Raw genomic sequence first — 20,506 nt, forward strand, 5'->3', positions numbered from 1 at the left:
AGCTTTTAGTAACTTTTAATCGCTATGGTCTTTAGATTGTTCTGACCAAATTCTAAGTTGATCGGATTAATTCACTAGGAGGAGTTCGTAGTACAGCACATGGAAATGGAAAAAAACAGGAGAAATTCATACAAAATTCAAAATGGCTGACTTCCGGTTGGGTTTAGAACATGAACCCCTAAGACTTTTTGTTAAGTCTACATGTGATACATCTGCTTACCAAATTTTATACAGCTAGGTGAAACGTACTGCGAGGGCTGCATCGTCAAAAAATTGTAGGGGGCGCTATCGAGCCAACTTGCCGCTCTGAAGCATTAAAATGACATCAGATAACTACATTCAGGATTTTAAATGTGTTTGACAAGTTTGGTTACGTTTTGAGCATTTTTAGCCCCTCAAAAACACTTTTGTTTTTCGTGGCGAAGAATGCGTCGCCACGGCAACGGCCTTTCACGAAACAACAACCTTTGAGTAACTTTTCATCACAAAGATCTTTAGATTGTACTGACCAAATTTGAAGTCGATCTGATTAATTCCCTAGGAGGAGTTCGTTAAAGTAGAGCCCCTGGAAATGTCTAAAATGACACTAGAAATTCATACAAATTTCAAAATGGCTGACTTCCGGTTGGGTTTAGGGCATGGCCCCAAGAGACTTTTATTTAAGTCCACATGTGATACATGTGCCTACCAAATTTTGTTCATCTATGTGAAACGTACTGCGAGGGCTGCTTCGTCGAAATTTTGTAGGGGGCGCTATTGAGCCGATTTAACACTCTGATTGAATAAAATCATATTATAGAACTACATTTTGGCCTTGTGATCTGTGTGTCAAGTTTGCTTGTGTTTCGAGCTTTTTTAACCTCTCCAAATGACCATCGTTTTTCACGGCGAAGACTGCGTTACCACGGCAACGGCGTTCGACGAAACATCAAAAGCTTAGAGAACTGGCATTATGAACTTCTTACATTTGTGTGGAACAAATTTGATGTTGATCTGATTTTCCAACTTAGAGAAACAAGCCAAAGTATAAAGACTTTAACTTACTGTTGCCAGTAGGTGGCGCTATGACTATGATTCAAAATTGGCTTGCAGATGTCTTCAGGCCTGGAGTTTAATCAAACATGTGAAATCTGGTAAAGATCTGATGATGCGGAGTCGAGTTACATCAGTTTATTCGTTCATGGCGAAGGATCGAAATTCGCAGAGCCGCCACGTCGCCACGCTTTGACAACTTCCTACAATTTTCACAATGAAGCATTATCAAGGTCTTAAGGCTTTTGTGACAAAATTTGAGAGGGATCCGATTAATCTGTGAGCAGTAGGGTGTCAAAGTACACAACCTATGACTTCCTGTTGCCACTAGGTGGCGCTATTACTATGATTCTAAATTGTCATATACATGTGTTCAGGGTCAAGATGTTATGACATCTGAGAAATTTGGAGCAGATTAGGCAATGTACAGCCAAGTTACAACAACTTCCTGTTTCATGGCAAATGGTGTTTTTTTGCCGCCACGCCACGGACACATAGTTCGATAACTTTTTGATCTTTGAGTATCGTTTCACTGCCAAGGTCTCAAGAGCATACTGACCAAATCTGAAGGCAATCGGGTTTAATCTCTTGGAGGAGTTTGTTAAAGTACGGTGCCTTGAAACGGTCCAAAAACGTCATAAAATTCAAAATGGCCGACTTCCTGTTTGGTTTAGGATATACCTCCTTTTGACTTTTTTGTACGTCCCATCACGTTCCACACACCTACCAAATTTCATACAGCTAGGTGAAACCCAAAGTTGGGGCTACTCTGTAGGGGGCGCTATCGAGCCAAAATGTCATGCCGCAGCTGGACACCCCAATAATACTGGAATTTTCACCACGATTGAATTTTGTGCCAAATTTCAAAAGATTCCCAGTATCCCAAGCACCTCCTTTTTGCGATGAAACTGGTACGATAATAATAATAATAATAATAAAAAACATTAGAATAACAATAGGTCCTCCGCTCCGACTACGTCGGTGCTCGGGCCCTAATTAAAGCTGCGAGCAGCGATGAACGGGCCCTCGCCTCCTCCCGCACGTCGGTGGTGCCGGCGGGACTCCGGCTTGCGCGGCCACCTGATGCTGGAAAATGCAAATAGTCCACCGCTTCCTGTGTCCACTGTGTGGCGCTACAGAACACGCTCAAACATGTATTATGTTGCTCTATAACAACTGTAAACCACATCGTGTAAAAGTCATGTCAATCGGATGCTGTTTGTCAGAAAGCGCAGATTTCCTTTCGCCAGCAGGTGGCGCTGTGAGTATTAGGGGATATGAGCTTGTAGACATCCTCAGGCAGTTCAGCTATTGGAAGAGAAATAGAGTTGCATGATGTTTGGACAATGATCAAAAAGATGAGTGGGAAAAGAAAATCAGTTAAAATCCCAGTTTTGATAGATGGAGACTATCGGGCAATTACAAACGAGGAGAAAGCTGAGTTATTGGGGAAGAAGTTTGCAAATGTTCATAGCGGACGCCATTTACATGAGATGCACAGACAGAGAAAAGAAGAAATTTTAGCAGCAAATACAGAAGTTAAAAAGAAAAAGGTCAATGAAGGAACACCTCTAGATATGGAGTTTACAATACAGGAGCTGAAAACAGCGTTGGAGGGAAGTGGGTATACTGCTCCAGGTCAAGACCAACTATGCTACGCTATGTTTAGACAATTACCAGAAGAAGCCTTGGAAATAATTCTAAAATTATTTAATAAGATTTGGAGGGAAGGTGTAATGCCAAGCAGCTGGAAGAGTGCTTTGATTCTACCTTTTGGTAAACCTGGTAAAGACCTAGCAAATGCTGGCAATTACAGACCAATAGCACTGACATCTCACTTGTGCAAGTGGATGGAAAAGATAGTTACGCGCAGATTAACTTATTTTATAGAACAAAGGGGCTTGCTAAATAAATCTCAGAATGGTTTTCGTAAAGGTAGATCGACACTTGACGCTTTAATAAAAGTCAGTAACGAGGCAGAGAAAGCAATAAGTATGAAGGAGATTATGGCTATAGTTTATTTTGATATAGAGAAAGCATATGACTCCATGTGGAGAGGGTCTACTGATTAAAATGTATAGAATAGGTATTGGTGGAAGGATGTATAACTGGATATTGGATTTCTTGTCAAGTCGATCATTCAAGGTAAAAGTTGGAGATGCTGTTTCAGATGAATTCAATATTGAAAATGGGATCCCTCAAGGTAGTGTTATTAGCCCTATATTATTTAATATTATGATAAATGACATCTTTATGGATATTGACAGAAATATTGGCTCCTTACTCTATGCTGATGATGGAGCGATATGGAAAAGGGGAAAACATATTAGACAAGTGATCAGTAGCATCCAAAAGGCTATATTTAATGTTGAAAAATGGTCATATGACTGGGGGTTTAAGATGCCTGTTGCTAAGTCCTGCTACATGATAATTACCAGAAAGAGAAATATAAACAATACTCATCTTAAATTATATGGACAAAGTATGGAGAGGGTGGCAGAGTTTAAATATTTAGGTTTATGGTTTGATGAAAAATGTTTGTGGAGAACTCATATTAAGCATATCGAAACTAAATGTAAAAAGGTGCTTAATGTTATGAGAGCAGTTTCTGGTCATGAATGGGGAGCAGACAAACGGTCACTAATGGATATCTATAGGGCCATTATACAATCAAGTATAGATTATGGATGTATGGTGTATGGAGCAGCTGCTAAGAGCACATTAGAAAAGTTAGATATAATTCAGTTCAGAGCTCTGAGACTTAGCTTGGGTGCAATTAAATCTACCCCAAACAACGCTCTTCTAGTGGAAGCTGACGAACTGCCATTGAGCTTAAGACGTTCAAAACTAGCTCTGGCATATTGGGTGAAGCTAAAGGGATCAGGAGAGGAACTTCCCACAACTAATGTGCTGTGTGAATGCTGGGAATACACCCGAATTAAAGGCAAAGGGTTTGGTTGGACAGTCAGTGCAATAGCCAAAGAATATGGTTTAAATGGGTTACAGTATGGTCCCAATGCAATGTGGGGAAATGTTCCTCCTTGGATATTACCAGTTCACAATGTAGATTTATCACTCATAGAACAGAGGAACAAATGGATGGAAAGAAACTCCTATGACATTGGACATCAGACTCAAGTATACATCAACAATAATTATTATAACTATCTGCAGATTTATACAGATGGATCTAAAGACAACGGGAATGGACACGTAGGATCAGGGGTTTTCATTCCAGAATTCAGTGTGACCTTATGTAAACGAATTAATGACAGACGGTCTGTGTTCACAGCTGAAATGACTGCAATCATCTTGGGACTGCAATGGGTAGAAGAGGTCAGGCCTGAGAGAGCGCTCATCTGTTCAGATTCTGCTGCAGCTTTAAACAGCCTAAAGTCAAAACAAGCAATAAGAGAGGATTTAGTGATGGAAATATCTCTGATCATGTTGAGACTTCAAAGACTGGGAATAATTGTTAAATTTTGTTGGGTTCCTGCTCATGTAGGAGTGGAGGGCAATGAGAGAGCAGATATGATTGCAAAGAGAGCACTAAAACTAAAAGAAGAGCAAATATTGAATATTCCTTTTGGGAAGGGGGAAGCCAAAGCATTAATAAGAGAGGCAGTACGGGATTTATGGCAGAAGAAGTGGGACAACGACAACAAAGGAAGACATTATTATAACGTTCAAAAATCCATAAATGTGAAGACATACAAAGGGAAGTATAGAAGAGAGGAGGTAATAATATCGAGGTTAAGATTCGGACATACAGGACTTAACTCAACGCTGTATTTAATGGCAAAAAGGGATTCAGATAAGTGTACTGTTTGTAATGTCACTGAAGACGTGGAGCATGTTATCCTAAAATGTCGAAGATACAATTCAGAAAGGAACATCTTGAAGCAAAAAAATTCGTCAATTGGGACGGAGGTGGAGTTTGGAGGGAGTTCTTGTAGTGGACGAAGAATGGCGTGAGTGTTGCAGGGCACTATTGAGATTTCTTAAAGAAACGGGATTAGACCGTAGAATTTAGTTGTTAGCAGGTGTTGATTAGGTAAATATTATTAGTAGTATTATGTATTTATTTATGCGTTTGAATTTATTTAATTATTTTTTAAGAACAGTAATGAAACTTTTACTCTGAAACTGCACACTCCGGTACAGTAGGTGGCGGTATGCACCTATTCAAGTTGGTTGCGACCCGCCAATCAAATTTAAAGAAGAAGAAGAAGAAGAAGACGGCAGCGGCTCGTGCAGCGGCGTCTGAAACCGGAGCGAGTGTTTACCGAGTTTACCGTGAGTACCGGGATGCAGAAAGGCCTGAAGAAGTACTTCGTCAGCATGGACGAGTACCTGTGCAGTCTAGGCCTCTACCGGAAGATGGTGGCGCGAGACGCGTCCAGTCTGTTCAGAGCCGTGTCCGAACAGGTGAGTCCGTTTAGGGGGGGGGGGGGGGGTCAGAGCGGCGCTAGCGCGCGCGCGTGCGTGCGTGTGTATACAGTTGTGGTCAAAAGTTTACATACACTTGTAAAGAACATAATGTCATGGCTCTCTTGAGTTTCCCCGTTATTTCTACAACTCTGATTTTTCTCTCATAGAGTGATTGGAACAGATACTTCTTTGTCACAAAAAACATTCATGAAGTTTGGTTCTTTCATGACTTTATTATGGGTTAACAGAAAAAGTGATCAAATCTGCTGGGTCAAAAATATACATACAGCAGTGCTAATATTTGGTTACATGTCCCTTGGCCATTTTCACTTCAATTAGGCGCTTTTGGTAGCCATCCACAAGCTTCTGGCAAGCTTCTCGTTGAATCTTTGACCACTCCTCTTGACAGAATTGGTGCAGTTCAGTTAAATTTGATGGCTTTCTAACATGGACTTGTTTCTTCAGCATTGTCCACATGTTCTCAATGGGATTTTAGGAAGGCCATTCTAAAACCCTAATTCTAGCCTGATTTAGCCATTCCATTACCACTTTTGATGTGCGTTTGGAGTCATTGTCCTGTTGGAACACCCAACTGCGCCCAAGACCCAACCTTCGGGCTGATGATTTTAGGTTATCTTGAACAATTTGAAGGTAATCCTCCTTCTTCATTATCCCATTTCCTCTCTGTAAAGCACCAGTTCCATTGGCAGCAAAACAGCCCCACAGCATAATACTACCACCACCGTGCTTGACGGTAGGCATGGTGTTCTTGGGGTTAAAGGCCTCACCTTTTCTCCTCCAAACATATTGCTGGGCATTGTGGCCAAACAGCTCGATTTTTGTTTCGTCTGACCACAGAACTTTCCTCCAGAAGGTCTTATCTTTGTCCACGTGATCAGCAGCAAACTTCAGTCGAGCCTTAAGGTGCCGCTTTTGGAGCGAGGGCTTCCTTCTTGCACGGCAGCCTCTCAGTCCATGGAGATGCAAAACACGCTTGACTGTGGACACTGACACCTGTGTTCCAGCAGCTTCTAATTCTTGGCAGATCTGCTTTTTGGTGGTTCTCGGTTGACTCTTCACCCTCCTGACCAATTTTCTCTCAGCAGCAGGTGATAGCTTGCGTTTTCTTCCTGATCATGGCAGTGACAAAACAGTGCCATGCACTTTATACTTACAAACAATTGTTTGCACTGTTGCTCTTGGGACCTGCAGCTGCTTTGAAATGGCTCCAAGTGACTTTCCTGACTTGTTCAAGTCAATGATTCGCTTTTTCAGATCCATGCTGAGCTCCTTTGACTTTCCCATTGTAGCGTTTGTGGGCGTTTGTATCCAATGAGCCCTATTTAAATGGCCTCAGAGAAGTCACCAGCTGTAGTCACTCATAATCACTCACAAGAAGTTAAGAGGCCATGCTATGAAGCTCATTTCATTGACACAACTTTCTAAGTCACCAAAATTGCTAATTCATGTTGCTGTATGTATATTTTTGACCCAGCAGATTTGATCACTTTTTCTGTTAACCCATAATAAAGTCATGAAAGAACCAAACTTCATGAATGTTTTTTGTGACAAAGAAGTATCTGTTCCAATCACTCTATCAGAGAAAAATCAGAGTTGTAGAAATAACTGGAAACTCAAGAGAGCCATGACATTATGTTCTTTACAAGTGTATGTAAACTTTTGACCACAACTGTATATATGTATATATGTATATATATATATATATATATATATATATATATATACACACACACCGTATTTTCCGCACTATAAGGCGCACTTAAAAGCCTTTAATTTTCTCAAAAAACGACAGTGCGCCTTGTAATCCGGAGCGCCTTATATATGGATCAATTGGTTAATTGGTTGATCCATACTGGTTGTACACGGCGCTCTGTCAAAATGTTTCAGTACGACTGGTAAACTACAAAGCCGCACCGCTTGCAGCATTACGGCTACCGTAGTCAGGGGCGTCGCCGAAGTAATAGCGGTAAACACCGGTACTGTGCTTACCGCTTGACTGAGTTTGACTGAATGATTTATCTGACTGTTTTGTTGACATTCCCTTTAGCACAGCTCCATCTAGTGGATGCATAATGCAACCCCAGTCAAACGTTTGACTGTAGTAGCTTCTATTCTATGCGCCTTATAATCCGGTGCGCCCTATATATAAAAACAGTTCTAAAATAGGCCATTCATTGAAGGTGCGCCTTATAATCCGGTGCGCCTTATAGTGCGGAAAATACGGTGTGTATATATATATATGTATATGTATATATGTGTATATGTGTGTGTGTATATATGTATGTATGTATGTATGTATGTATATATATATATATGTGTGTGTGTGTATATGTATGTATGTATGTATGTATGTATATGTGTGTGTGTGTGTGTGTGTGTGTGTGTGTGTGTGTGTGTGTGTGTGTGTGTGTGTGTGTGTGTGTGTGTATATATATGTGTGTGTGTGTGTGTGTGTGTGTGTGTGTGTGTGTGTGTGTGTGTGTGTGTTTGTGTGCTACACACCTGTACTACTCAGCACATCTGGTGTCAACTACCTGTGTGTGTGTGTGTGTGTGTGTGTGTGTGTGTGTGTGTGTGTAGTTGTATTACTCTCAGAACTACCATCAGAGGATCCGTCAGGACTGCGCCGACTTCATGAGAGCCAACAGATGCAACTTTGAACCGGTATGTTACATCATTAACTAGCTAGTTAACAGACACTTACTAGTTAATTAACATACACTAACCTGCTGGTAAACAGACACTAACCGGCTAGTTGACAGACACTGACCGGCTAGTGAACAGGCACTGACCGACTGGTGGACAGGCACTGACCGGCTAGTTGACAGGCTAGTGGACAGATACTGACCGGCTAGTGGACAGGCACTGACCGGCTAGTTGACAGGCACTGACCGGCTAGTTGACAGGCTAGTGGACAGATACTGACCGGCTAGTGGACAGGCACTGACCGGCTAGTGGACAGGCACTGACCGGCTAGTTGACAGGCTAGTGGACAGATACTGACCGGCTAGTGGACAGGCACTGACCGGCTAGTTGACAGGCACTGACCGGCTAGTGGACAGGCACTGACCGGCTAGTTGACAGATGTTGACAGGCACTGACCGGCTAGTGGACAGGCATTGACCGGCTAGTGGACAGGCACTGACCGGCTAGTGGACAGGCACTGACCGGCTAGTGGACAGATGTTGACAGGCACTGACCGGCTAGTTGACAGGCACTGACCGGCTAGTTGACAGACACTGACTGGCTAGTGGACAGGCACTGACCGGCTAGTGGACAGATACTGACCGGCTAGTGGACAGGCACTGACCGGCTAGTTGACAGACACTGACCGGTCAGTGGACAGGCATTGACCGGCTAGTGGACAGGCACTGACCGGCTAGTGGACAGATATTGACCGGCTAGTGGACAGGCACTGACCGGCTAATTGACAGACACTGAACGGCTAGTTGACAGACACTGACCGGCTAGTTGACAGGCACTGACCGGCTAGTGGACAGGCACTGACCGGCTAGTTGACAGGCACTGACCGGCTAGTGGACAGATATTGACCGGCTCGTGGACAGGCAAGGCAAGTTTAGTTGTATAGCACATTTCAACAACAAGGTAATTCAAAGTGCTTCACATAAAACCATTAAAAGCATCAAAACACAAGACAAAAGAAAAGATTTAAAAACAATTAAGAACATTCCTAGAAACATTAAAAACAGTCATTAAAACACTAAGACGCAGTTTAAGAAATAAAATACAGTATTAAAATGCAGGAGGTTGATTAATATCCTTGAATCTGGTTCAGTTATTAAAGGCAGCAGCAAACAGAAAAGTCTTCAGTCTGGATCTAAAGGAGCTGAGGGTCTCAGCAGACCTGCAGCTTTCTGGGACTTTGTTCCAGATATGTGGAGTAGAAGAACTGAACGCTGCTTCTCCATGTTTAGTTCTGACTCTGGGAACAGAAAGTAGACCGGTCCCAGACCACCCGAGGGGTCGGGATGGTTCATAAGATAGCAGCAGATCCCTAAACCATTCAGTGCTTTATAAACCAACAGCAGGATTTTAAAGTCAGTTCTTTGTTGGACAGGAAGCCAGTGAAGACCTCAGAACTGGAGTGATGTGATCCACTTTCTTGGTCTTAGTGAGGACTCTGAATCAGCTGCAGCATTCTGATTGACTTTTTACAGAGACCTGTAAACACACCGTTACAGTAGTCCAGTCTACTGAAGATAAATGATGGACACGTTGAGACATAAGTCCTCTAGTCCTTGATATGTTCTTCAGGTGATAGGACGCTGGTTTTGTGATTGTCTTGATGTGGCAGTTCAGGTTGAGGTCTGAATCCATAACTACACCTAGACTTCTGGCTTGGTTTGTGGTTTTTAATGTCAGTGATTGAAGCTTTCAATCGTTCGTCCTCGATACCAAAACCAATTACTTCTGTTTTATCTTTGTTTAATTGAAGAAAATTCTGGCTCATCCAGTTGTTGATTTGTTCAATGCATTTAGCAGCCCCTGTATGGGATTATAGTCGGCTGGTGATATAGTTATGTAGATTTGTGTGTCGTCTGCATAATTATGATAACACACAGACACTGACCGGCTAGTTGACGGGCACTAACCAGTTAGTTAACCTACACTAACCCACTAGTTAACCAGGTTGTTTACTCTTTCAGTTTGTTGAAGGTTCTTTTGAGAAATATCTGGAGCGTCTGGAGGACCCTAAGGTGAGTGTGTGTGTGTGTGTGTGTGTGTGTGTGTGTGTGTGTGTGTGTGTGTGTGTGTGTGTGTGTGTGTGTGTGTGAGACAGACAGGCGGGGTGTGTATGTGTAACAAGCGGTGTGTGTGTGTGTGTGTGTGTGTGTGTGTGTGTGTGTATAACAGGCGGGGTGTGTATGTGTAACAAGCGGTGTGTGTGTGTAACAGGCGGGGTGTGTATGTGTAACAAGCGGTGTGTGTAACAGGTGGGGTGTGTTTTCAGGAGACAGTGGGTCAGGTGGAGATCAAGGCTCTGTCTCAGTTCTACAGGTGAGAAACACTCAGGTACACATGATCAAGTCTTTCATTGACTACAGACAGTGACTACAGACTTTTGTACTGCAGACTGCAGACATGTGCAGTCTGTAGTACAAATGTGTTTTGTGTGCAGCCGTTGTTTCCTGATCTACCGTTACCCGGGGAAACCAGCCACGGTGATCTCAGAGGACGACTTTGTTGACAAGGTGAAGAAGTTTGTGTCGTTTATTGTATAAAAATCATCTCTCAGTATTTTCTACAATTGTTACTTTGTTGCCTAGGTGACGCTGTGTTGCTCCATCAACGGTCACTATGACATCGTTTACCCGAGGACTTACCCCGTCTCTGCTGCCCTCTGTCAGTGTGAGTACTGGTCACTGATTGGTGGCTCGGAGTGAGTGACAGCTTTAAAGGGACAGTACAACATTTGTGTGTGTGTGTGTGTGTGTGTGTGTGTGTGTAGCTCTTTTCTATGAGCTGCTCTACACTCAGGTGTTTGGGTTTGAGGAGGCGGAGCTCTGTCAGGCTATGGAGGCCTTCAGGGTCGGAGGTCGTCGCTATAGAAACAGCCCATCAGTGTGTAGTGACGTCGACTTTGGGTATGACACACCTGAGGACCGATGTCACAGGTACGCACACAAACATACACATAGATGATGTCATGAAACAACATTCACCCAAACTTTAGTCCTGCAGCAAAAACATTTAACAAAAAAGCAGTTTGAGTCAAAATTGTATAAATGTGTTGTAGATCATTATAACTGACAATATAATAAGATACTCTTCATCATCACTTCCTCTTTGTTCTCTGTGTTTACTGAGTCACTCTTCATTGTCACTTCCTGTTTGTTCTGTGTTTACCGAGTCACTCTTCATCGTCACTTCCTGTTTGTTCTCTGTGTTTTGATGGCTGCTCACCTGTACTGTGACATCATGTTGTACTCAGGTGTGTGTTTGTTTTGCTCCACAGGGAGGAGGCGGAGTCGGCTGGAGCTGCAGACGATAAACTGCGCACCGTGACAGCCGAGACAAAGGTGAGGGGCCGACTCGTCATGATGTCATGTGACCATATCAGGGTGTTTTGTGGTGGTTAATGAAGAGTACTCAAGTTCTTTTCTATTTTGTTTTCCACTGCAGATAGCCGCCTCTAAATCCTGACTGAAAATCAAATTGTCTAATAAACTATAGTTGTAGTGTAAAAGATTGTTACATGTTCTATTTCAAAGCCAGAATAACGTGTCGCTTTAAAACAGCGAGAGGGTTCATGTTCACTCTTACAAGAAGCCAGTCAAATCTAATAATGAGATAAAGTACTAAAGCTATCATTATCAACGTCCACGTGAATATTAAGATCACCTACAATAAGTACTTTATCTGTTTTAAGGACTAAACTTGATAAGAACTCTGGACCTGAGACGCGGTACAAGATAAATATATAGAAGTGTTTTATTATACAATCCTAAAAGCTGCATTCATCCTGACCCGTTGTTTTTAATTGGTCAGCCTCCTGCTGAAGCCCCGCCCCCTTCCAGACTGTCTCTTCCTTATAAGGTCATGAAGTCTCTGGATGGAGAAGCATACAGAAACCTGGAGTTTGACGTGTGGCAGGACACCTGTAAAGGTACGAGTCCTGGAGAGGAACCTTTTTAAAACCTCAAAACATTCATATTGTATATATAATTTAGTTTTAAATATGAGCTCATATGTACTCACAATGATGGTTTCTAACATATGAATCAATAATCAATGTTTATCTGACAGAGATGCAGAAGACGGACTACGTGGTGTTTGCAGGGAGGCAGTACTTCCTGGGAGACAAGTGTCAGGTAACATTAATACTGGAACCACTATATCCAAATACTGCTTCAGGATCAGTACTGCTGGTAGTACAGCAGTAGAGTAGTTCTCTAAAGGATTCAATGTATCTCGTATCTTTTGTACTTGTAATTCTTTAAAGGATTCGATGTGTCTCGTGTCTTTTGTACATGTAGTTCTCTAAAGGATTCATGTGTCTTTTGTGCTTGTAGTCTTTCTACTTGTGTTTCACCTGCTTTTGAAACCTCCCTCAAGGAGTTGCATCGACCAATTGGCTTGATCGAGGTCAACATGATGGTTGTCATGTGGACGTCTCTGGGACGTTGTCCTCCTGTAAGACAGCCTCAGGTGTCTCCATAGTTCCATCTGTGTCTGTCTCAGGTGCGTCTGGAGCCAAAGGGGAAGTACTACAATGCCTTCATCCAGGAAGTAGAAACACACCCATCAGCTGTCACTGTCTTCATCGAGGAGCTGGGAGAAAAGTAACACACAACCTGACTGAAACTGACTTGAGCTGAGAACCACAAAGACGTCTTTCATGTCCACATGTCCTTCTCTGTCTCAGACAACTGGTTCCTCTAACGGATCTGAAACCAGTCAATCCAGTTCCAGCCTGGAACGTTGCTGCTCCCACCAGAAAGGGAGACCTGGGTTCGTTCACTATGAGGTCCACTTTGTCCCCTCTCCAGATGTTTGGTCTAATACCTCATGTCTCTACTGACTCCATGTTTCTACTGTCTCTATTGTCTTCATGTCTCTACTGACTCCATGTCGTCTTGTCTCCATGTCACCTCGTCGCCTTGTCTCCGTGTTGCCATGTCGCCTTGTCGCCATGTCTCGCAATGTGTTGCCATGTCTCGTTATGTATCGCCATGTCTCGTTATGTGTCGCCATGTCTCGTTATGTGTCGCCATGTCTCGCTATGCGTCGCCATGTCTCACAATGTGTCTCGCCATGTGTCACCATGTGTCGCCATGGCTCGTTATGTCTCCTTGTCCTCATGTCTCACTGTCGCCTTGACTATATGTCTCGGTATATCGTTATGTCTCGTTGTGTCTCGTTATGTATTGCCATGTCTCGTTATGTCGTTATGTCTCGTTATGTGTCGCCATGTCTCGTTATGTCTCCATGTCTTCTTGTCTCACTGTCTCCATGTTTCTTCTGCCAGACACGGACCCTCGTGGTCAGCGACATCATCACCGTCATCGCTACTTCAGGAAGTCTCGTGGCAGCAACGGGTTGAAGGGGGCGGAGCTTCTAATGCCGCCGCCGTCCTACGGAGGCCCGGCTCCCTCCGCCCTGCCCCCCCGCTTCCAGCCAGCGGGCCACCCCCGCCCGCCCCCACCCCTGTCACCGGGAGCCATGACCTACGACCCCTACGCCCCCCCACACCACCACCACCACCATCCCTCAGCCAGACCTCCTCGCTACGGAGCCTCCAGGTGGGACTCAAGCAGACCAACACCTGAGTGTCACCTGTAGGTCACAAACATGTCTGAGGAACTCCGCTCTCTCTCTGTGTGTGTGTGTGTGTGTGTGTGTGCGTGCGTGCGTGCGTGCGTGCGTGCGTGTGTGTGTGTCATGGATTCCGGTCAGAAGCTCCACCCGTTTCCTGAACCGTCACTTGATTGGTCCTCAGTTGACCTATTACCACCCTGGCAGGAGATATTACCATGACTACGAGAGCTATGCCTTCAGGTCACGGTAAACATCACATGACACATGGTGACCATGACTTTGTGGTAGTCTAACAGGACTACCACAAACACAAACTTTTGTGGTTAACGTCGTTTGTTGTTGTTCAGTCGCAGTCGCCGTCAGCTGGCGGCAGCCATGAATAAAGACGGTCAGTTTGGTTTCCCCCCGGAGGTCGAGGAGGAGGAGCCGTCCGACCTGGACGCGACCATCACCTTCTACCAGCTGGACGACGCCGACGGTGTCTTCCCTCCACTGGCCGTGAGGAAAATACCTTGTCGTCGTATCTTCATGTCTCCTTGTCGTCGTGTCTTCATGTTTCCATGTCTCCTTGTCGTCTCATCCTCATGTCTCCTCGTTGTCATGTCTCCTTGGCGTCATGTGACTGTGTAATATAATGTGGCTCCTCCCCTTCTCAGGGCCCCACTGTGGCCCCTCCTCCATCCATGGGAGCTCCGCCCCCTCCCACTGGCTCCTCCTACAGAGTTCAGAGAGGCTCGGGGCCCCTCCCCCCCGCTCCTCCTCCAGGGAGCACCCCCGTCTGTTCATCAGAGGAGGACCAGGAGGACACCAGTACTTTGGAGGACCAGGGTAAGTCCTCTTTTATTGTGGAGGAGTCAGCAGGAAGTTGTTCCATGTAATCTGATTACTGTGTGTGTTTCTGTCAGTCGAGTACACTGACGATTACATCTACATCACTCAGGGTGAGTAAAGTTTACCTGGAAGTCTTCACTAAGGGACAAGGTCACAAGAAAAAGATGTGATGCAGTCTGAATGTGACCTGTTTTCAGATCAGAACTACCAGACCTCAGGTGTTTACTCTGCTGCTGAGCCCTCCACCAACCAGGTAACACACCTGACCTCAGACCTGCTGGATGTTTTCATACTGGGTTTGTGTTGTGGCATCTCAAATCTACAAATGAGACAAAACATGTTTTTCTCTTATTTTGAAAGGACGACCAGGAAAGAGGAACTGCTGACTCTCCACCGAGACCAGAGATGAACTACAGCTACACACAGCAGGTACACACCATGTTTACACATGTTGCCCTCGCCTACGTCTCACTTATGTCCCCTCGCCTACGTCCCCTCGCCAACGTCCCCTCGCCAACGTCCCTTTGCCTACGTCCCCTCGCCAACGTCCCCTCGCCTACGTCCCCTCGCCAACATCCCTTTGCCAACATCCCTTTACCTACGTCTAGGGATGCACCGATCCACGTTTTTCACTTCCGATACCGATACAGATATCTGAGGTTTAGTATCGGCCGATACCGATCTAATAGAGAAAAACAGTGCTGAATTGATTTAAAAAACGCAGCCGACGCTACGCGCCCCCAGATTGTCCATCGCTTTTCTCATGTTGCTGGCGTTGTCCCTCAGAATCACGTGGATTTTGCTCAACTGAATTTGCCACTTGTCAAACATTTCCTTCAGGCTAGCTGCTATCGCTTCGCTGGTGTGCGACCCACGAAAGTTTGTTGCATTTAATATTGCACTGTGTGGCACAAAAGTTTCATCCAGCCAGTGTGCTGTTAAACTTAAAAGTGACACAGGGGAAACGTCGGAGCTCCAGATGTCTGTCGTGAAACTTATCGATTTGACATCTTTTATCTCCTTCAATATGTGTTTGCACACTTTACCGTGCAGTTCAGGTAGCGCCGTCTCCGACAAATATTTTCGGCTTACCATGTCGTAGCGTGGTTCCAGGTGGTTAACTAGCAGCCGGAATCCCTTATCCCCGACAACTGAGAACGGCTGCCCGGTTCCAGATGGCTGATCCTTTAGCTCGCTCCATTTTGAAAACAATCTATGCGGCCAGTTCGCTAGCGCATGACGTTACGCAGAGCACAACGCATATAATTGGACTGAATAGATTTGCCTTTATGGATCGGTCACATTGTCACCGATACCCGATCTAGAATTTTTTCCTATATCGGGACCGATACAGATATTGATATCGGATCGGTGCATCTCTACCTACGTCCCCTTGCCTACGTCCCCTCGCCAACGTCCCCTCACCAACGTCCCTTTGCCTATGTCCCTTTGCCTACGTCCCCTCGCCAACGTCCCCTCGCCTCGACTGCGTCCCGTGATCCTCTTCCTCACCCCCCTCTCACCATCGTTGTCAACATTGTCACTCGGCCGACGCATCTGATCTTCTCTTCACTTAAAACACGACGATAGCCGACTGAACTTCCTGAAATGGTTTGATTCTGAACTAATCCCTGTGTGTGTGTGTGTGTGTGTGTGTGTGTGTGTGTGTGTGTGTGTGTGTGTGTGTGTGTGTTTTTTCAGGTAGTGAAACCATTAGTCATTTGCTCTTCACCCTCCTCTTCCTCCTCCTCACCCTCTTCTCCATCATCACGTGTACCTGCAACTGCCCACCTGCCGGCAGGCACACAGACACGCTCAGGTACACACACACACACACACACACACACACACACACACACACACACACACACACACACACACAGCAATACAACAAATGTGATTGTGTTTTGTTTTTTTTCTGTTCTTAGTTGCCATGGCGATTCCAGCCTCTTCTCCTTGGTTGGTTAATGAGTTAGGTGAGCCTGTCTGCACCAAGGTAGCTCCGCCCCCTTACTCCTATGACCCTAATGGCAACGATTTACCCCGAGGTCAGAGGTCAACCAACATAAACAACACACTGTGTCACTTTTTGTTGCAGCTTGTCGTCTCACTTCCTGGCTTGTGTGTGTGTGTGTGTGTGTGTGTGTGTGTGTGTGTGTGTGTGTGTGTGTGTGTGTGTGTATAGACTGCAGAGTTCTCCAGTATTACTTCAACTTAGGAGTCCAGGTAAGAGAATAACTAACTCTGCGCGGCCCCCCCCCCCTTAACTATTTACTAACTAACCCCCCCCCCCCCTCCTCCTCTACAGTGGTACCATCAGAGCTGTTGGCAGCAGCAGCAGCAGGCGTACCCCGCCACCTCGCCGGAGGCCTCCTACTCCTACCAGCACTACACCCCCTACCTGAACCAGGAGCCCCCCCTGCATGGTAAGACCTACTCACTCTCTGATTGGCTGCTGGGTGAGAGAGAGCTGTCAGTTCATTGGTGGAGGTGTGACCACCAATCAGCAGCATCCTCAGCTCTTATTGTCAAATGTCAAACTGACACTTTTTACTGTACTTAATTAATGAGTGAGTTAATGCGTTAGTTTGAGTGAGTTAATGAGTTGGTTTGAGTGAGTTAATGAGTTGGTTTGAGTGAGTTAATGCGTTAGTTTGAGTGAGTTAATGAGTTGGTTTGAGTGAGTTAATGAGTTGGTTTGAGTGAGTTAATGAGTTAGTTTGAGTTGGTTCATGAGTTGGTTCAGTGGGAGCTGCGTTCACATGCTCTGACTGTATGAAGACAGAAGAACACATGTTGCTGAAACGTGTGGAACATTGTATTCATGTTGCACAGCAGTGGAAGGTTTAAATACAGTCACACACTGAGCACAGATAGTAGAAATATAACCGTGTGAAGAATACTGCTGTTAACAAGAACCTGATCTGTTTAAAGTGATTCAAACCAAATGTTATTGTACTTCTGTTCATATAGCAGTACTTTAAAATACAAGTGAGTAATACACTACTTTTAATTCATTATTGAACTTTGTGCACAACAGTGAGATTAATCAAGATTAAACATTGTAATCGTTGCCCAGCACTAATTATTATATACATTATACTTCTGCCCCCCCAGCCATCCCTCCTTTGTACCCTGAAACAGGAGGACTCCATCAACCCCCCTCCTATTACCCAGAATCCACCAGGGCAGGAGACGGACAGACTGACGGACACAGCGGCGGTCTGTACTCTGTTGTGTCATATAGTGAAGATGTGTGTGTGTATATGTGTATTTGTGTGCGTATATATGTGTGTGTGTGTGTGTGTGTGTGTGTGTGTGTGTGTGTATATATATATATATATCTCTCTTCTTCCTTCTCAAAACCTGCTGCCTACATTACCCACAATGCACCTCTCCCTGCTGACAGCAGTGTGGTAGGTTGTATTGTTATACAAATAAGCTTTGATATTATTATGGTCATTATTGGTTAATATTAATCGTATTATTAATAACAAAGATTATGATGATTATCAATCACACAAGAAGTTTTTAGATTAAACATGAGGTCATCGATGACCACGCCTTGTGATGAGGACTCATCTCTGACTCGACTGACATCACTGGAGGCTCCTCTGATCTAATGTGATCTGTTGTCTCCTCCATCAGGCCCCGCCCCCTCAGGAGAAGGCTCCTCCTCATCGACTAGCCCCGCTCCTCCAGGCACCGCCCCCTCTCTCCTGTACCAGGATCAGACGCCCCTCCCCTCTCCGTCGCTGCTGCACCTGCCGTACAAAACTTCGCCCCCCGCCACTTACCTGCCCTCGGCCCCTCCCCCTCACCTCACCCATCACTCCTCCTACTGCCTCCCCCCCTCCGCCCACTGGGGGGCGCTGCAGACTGGAGGCCACGCACAGCGGGTCTACTGCCCCGCCCCTAACTCCGCCCACGTGGTCGGTTACATCACAGCGCCGCCCCCCCACTAAGTTCCCCCCCCCCCCCATCTAACATTTGTGTTCAATGAACAGGGCTAGCAGCTAACAAGTCAGCAGGAAAACCTTGTTTATCAAACAATAAAATAATAATAAAGAGCCAAGAAGACCAAAACAAAGTAAACATTTTAATGTTGAATAGACGTTTTAAAAATCTAAATTGAACTGTAGTTTTCCTGTGTTAGCTTCACATGCTAAATGTTAGCTGGTGGCTAAGTGAATTCGAAGTGAATCACTTCCTGTTCAAAAGGTTCGTTATTTTTTTTTTTTAGAGAACCTACAACAACGTCAAGAGTTCTCATGTTTTGTCAGCCAGCCAATCAGAGAAGAGAGGGGGCGTGGCCAGTCCCTGTTTATTGATGAGGGATCTATTTGTGTTGAGTTTGTTTGTTTTTGTTTTTTTGTTTTAATAAAGTTTGTGTTTCACCAGCAGATGATGATGCTTCCTGTCGGGTCACATGACCGTTCTCATGTCTTCACGTGCTAACAGGCTAGCATCCTCAGTTTATTTGGATTTAAACGCGTGTCTCGTTGTCGTCAAGGTAACAGCTCGGGGGGGATCTCCACAGTCCAGAGGTCCCGACCCCCCCGGGTCCTCAGAGGCCCCCTGAGCCAGCGGGGGTTGGACAGGTGAGTCAGGTGTTTCTCCTGTAGACCAATCAGAACAGCCGACCGCTCCAGAGGCCGTAGCTCCTCCTCCTCCTGCAGGGAGGTGGGGCACAGCCAGGTCCCGCCCACATCCACCAATCCTTAAAAAAAGAGGTAGTCGTCACAGGTGAGGTGATGATGCCTTCAGGGACGACTCGTAAACACAGACTGACGTCACATTCTATGGAAGCCCATTCCACCAGAAACAAAACTAAAAACACAAAAAATCTCACAAAAAATCTCACAGTTAAGACTTTAAATCTCAGTTAAGACTTTAAATCTCATAGTTTCTCTTTAGTTCTTGTATTTTTTTTAATGTAAATTTTATTTTTACTAACAGTAATGGGTTTCCATACACGTCCCACCTGCCACCACGCCGCGGCCGAACCTCTCTCCGGAGTCCAGGAGCGCTCGTATCTGGACCCGGTTCATCCCCAGCGGGCCGCTCAGCACCGCCCTCCAGTCCTCATCCTGGTCCCAGTCCCGCTAGGCGATGTGGACCGCCAGGGTCTGGTTCTCCAGCGGGGCCAGCAGGGGCCTCCAGCGGCTCTCCACCGTCTTCAGCCCGTCCAGAACCAGACCTGCGTACGGCTGCCGGAACGACAAGCACCGCACCTGGAGCGACATGTCTGCAAAACAAGCGCACCTTTAACAAATCACGATGTTAATACGTTTAATTATTTCATTAATATAAATGTTTGACCGTTATTACAGTAACACATTCACTGTGATCATGTATTCTTTAATGAATTAGTGTTTGGTTCTAGACAGAGGAACACTAAAGGAGCAGCTCTCTGAATGGAGTCTGGTAGAACGTTAGAACACGGTACTAAAGGAGCAACTGTCCGGAGAGAGAAACGGTCCGTTAATGTTCATCGTTACCGGTCAGTAAAGTATTCACGTCTCTCTTCTGTTGTTCCCGCTGCTTTCACTCACTTCCGGTCCGAGTGAGTTTCTTCTTCACGTTAAACAATGCGCAGCTCTGCTGCCCTCCACAGGTGTGTGTGTGTGTGTGTGTGTGTGTGTGTGTGTGTGTGTGTGTGTGCGCGTGTGGATTCCATAGACAGTTGTGTGTGACAATATTTCCTATAATTTTGGCCATAAATGGTGAATAGAGAGTATAAACTGTGACTGGAGCAATTTGTTTGTAAAAGTCACAGAATATTTTCCTGCTCTGCTCCACTCTGACCGTGATGTCATCACTCTAACAAGTGAATGGGGCGATTTTGCTCCGTTCGTGATTTTTGGGAAAATGGGAAAATTGATTTTACACAAATCAAGACACAAACATT

General features: G+C 45.1%; 2 protein-coding genes across 6 annotated transcripts; one reads left to right on the top strand and one right to left on the bottom strand.

The window, feature by feature from the left end:
• The first annotated feature begins 5,282 nt into the window (after positions 1-5,282).
• On the top strand, positions 5,283-18,983 carry LOC137889058 (UDP-N-acetylglucosamine transferase subunit ALG13-like). Of its 5 annotated transcripts, none has more exons than XM_068732661.1 (25): positions 5,283-5,460; positions 8,065-8,148; positions 10,152-10,202; positions 10,457-10,503; positions 10,625-10,697; positions 10,773-10,854; positions 10,955-11,120; positions 11,462-11,525; positions 11,995-12,112; positions 12,253-12,317; positions 12,688-12,788; positions 12,872-12,957; positions 13,475-13,748; positions 13,903-14,010; positions 14,112-14,262; positions 14,421-14,592; positions 14,670-14,705; positions 14,793-14,848; positions 14,956-15,024; positions 16,297-16,414; positions 16,524-16,643; positions 16,781-16,821; positions 16,904-17,021; positions 17,713-17,817; positions 18,244-18,983. In XM_068732661.1, exons 1-25 carry the CDS (start codon positions 5,341-5,343, stop codon positions 18,558-18,560), a joined length of 2,742 nt encoding a protein of 913 aa, XP_068588762.1. In that variant the 5' UTR covers positions 5,283-5,340; the 3' UTR covers positions 18,561-18,983. The 5 variants fall into 5 exon arrangements, with proteins under 5 accessions (XP_068588762.1, XP_068588772.1, XP_068588783.1 ...); XM_068732671.1 differs by having other exon boundaries at positions 13,906-14,010; XM_068732682.1 differs by lacking the exon at positions 14,670-14,705.
• Positions 18,970-20,166, bottom strand: LOC137889077 (protein EOLA1-like). Its single transcript, XM_068732704.1, is given in 3 exon segments — positions 18,970-19,315; positions 19,580-19,843; positions 20,097-20,166. Coding segments are annotated over 2 exon segments (474 nt in total). The 5' UTR covers positions 19,842-19,843; positions 20,097-20,166; the 3' UTR covers positions 18,970-19,103.
• Between the last annotated feature and the right edge of the window lie 340 nt (positions 20,167-20,506).

This window comes from Cebidichthys violaceus, unplaced genomic scaffold (assembly GCF_023349555.1).
Source record: "Cebidichthys violaceus isolate CVI_PGR_0920_01 unplaced genomic scaffold, fCebVio1.0.p SCAF_107, whole genome shotgun sequence".
Classification (NCBI taxonomy): Eukaryota; Metazoa; Chordata; class Actinopteri; order Perciformes; family Stichaeidae; genus Cebidichthys; species Cebidichthys violaceus.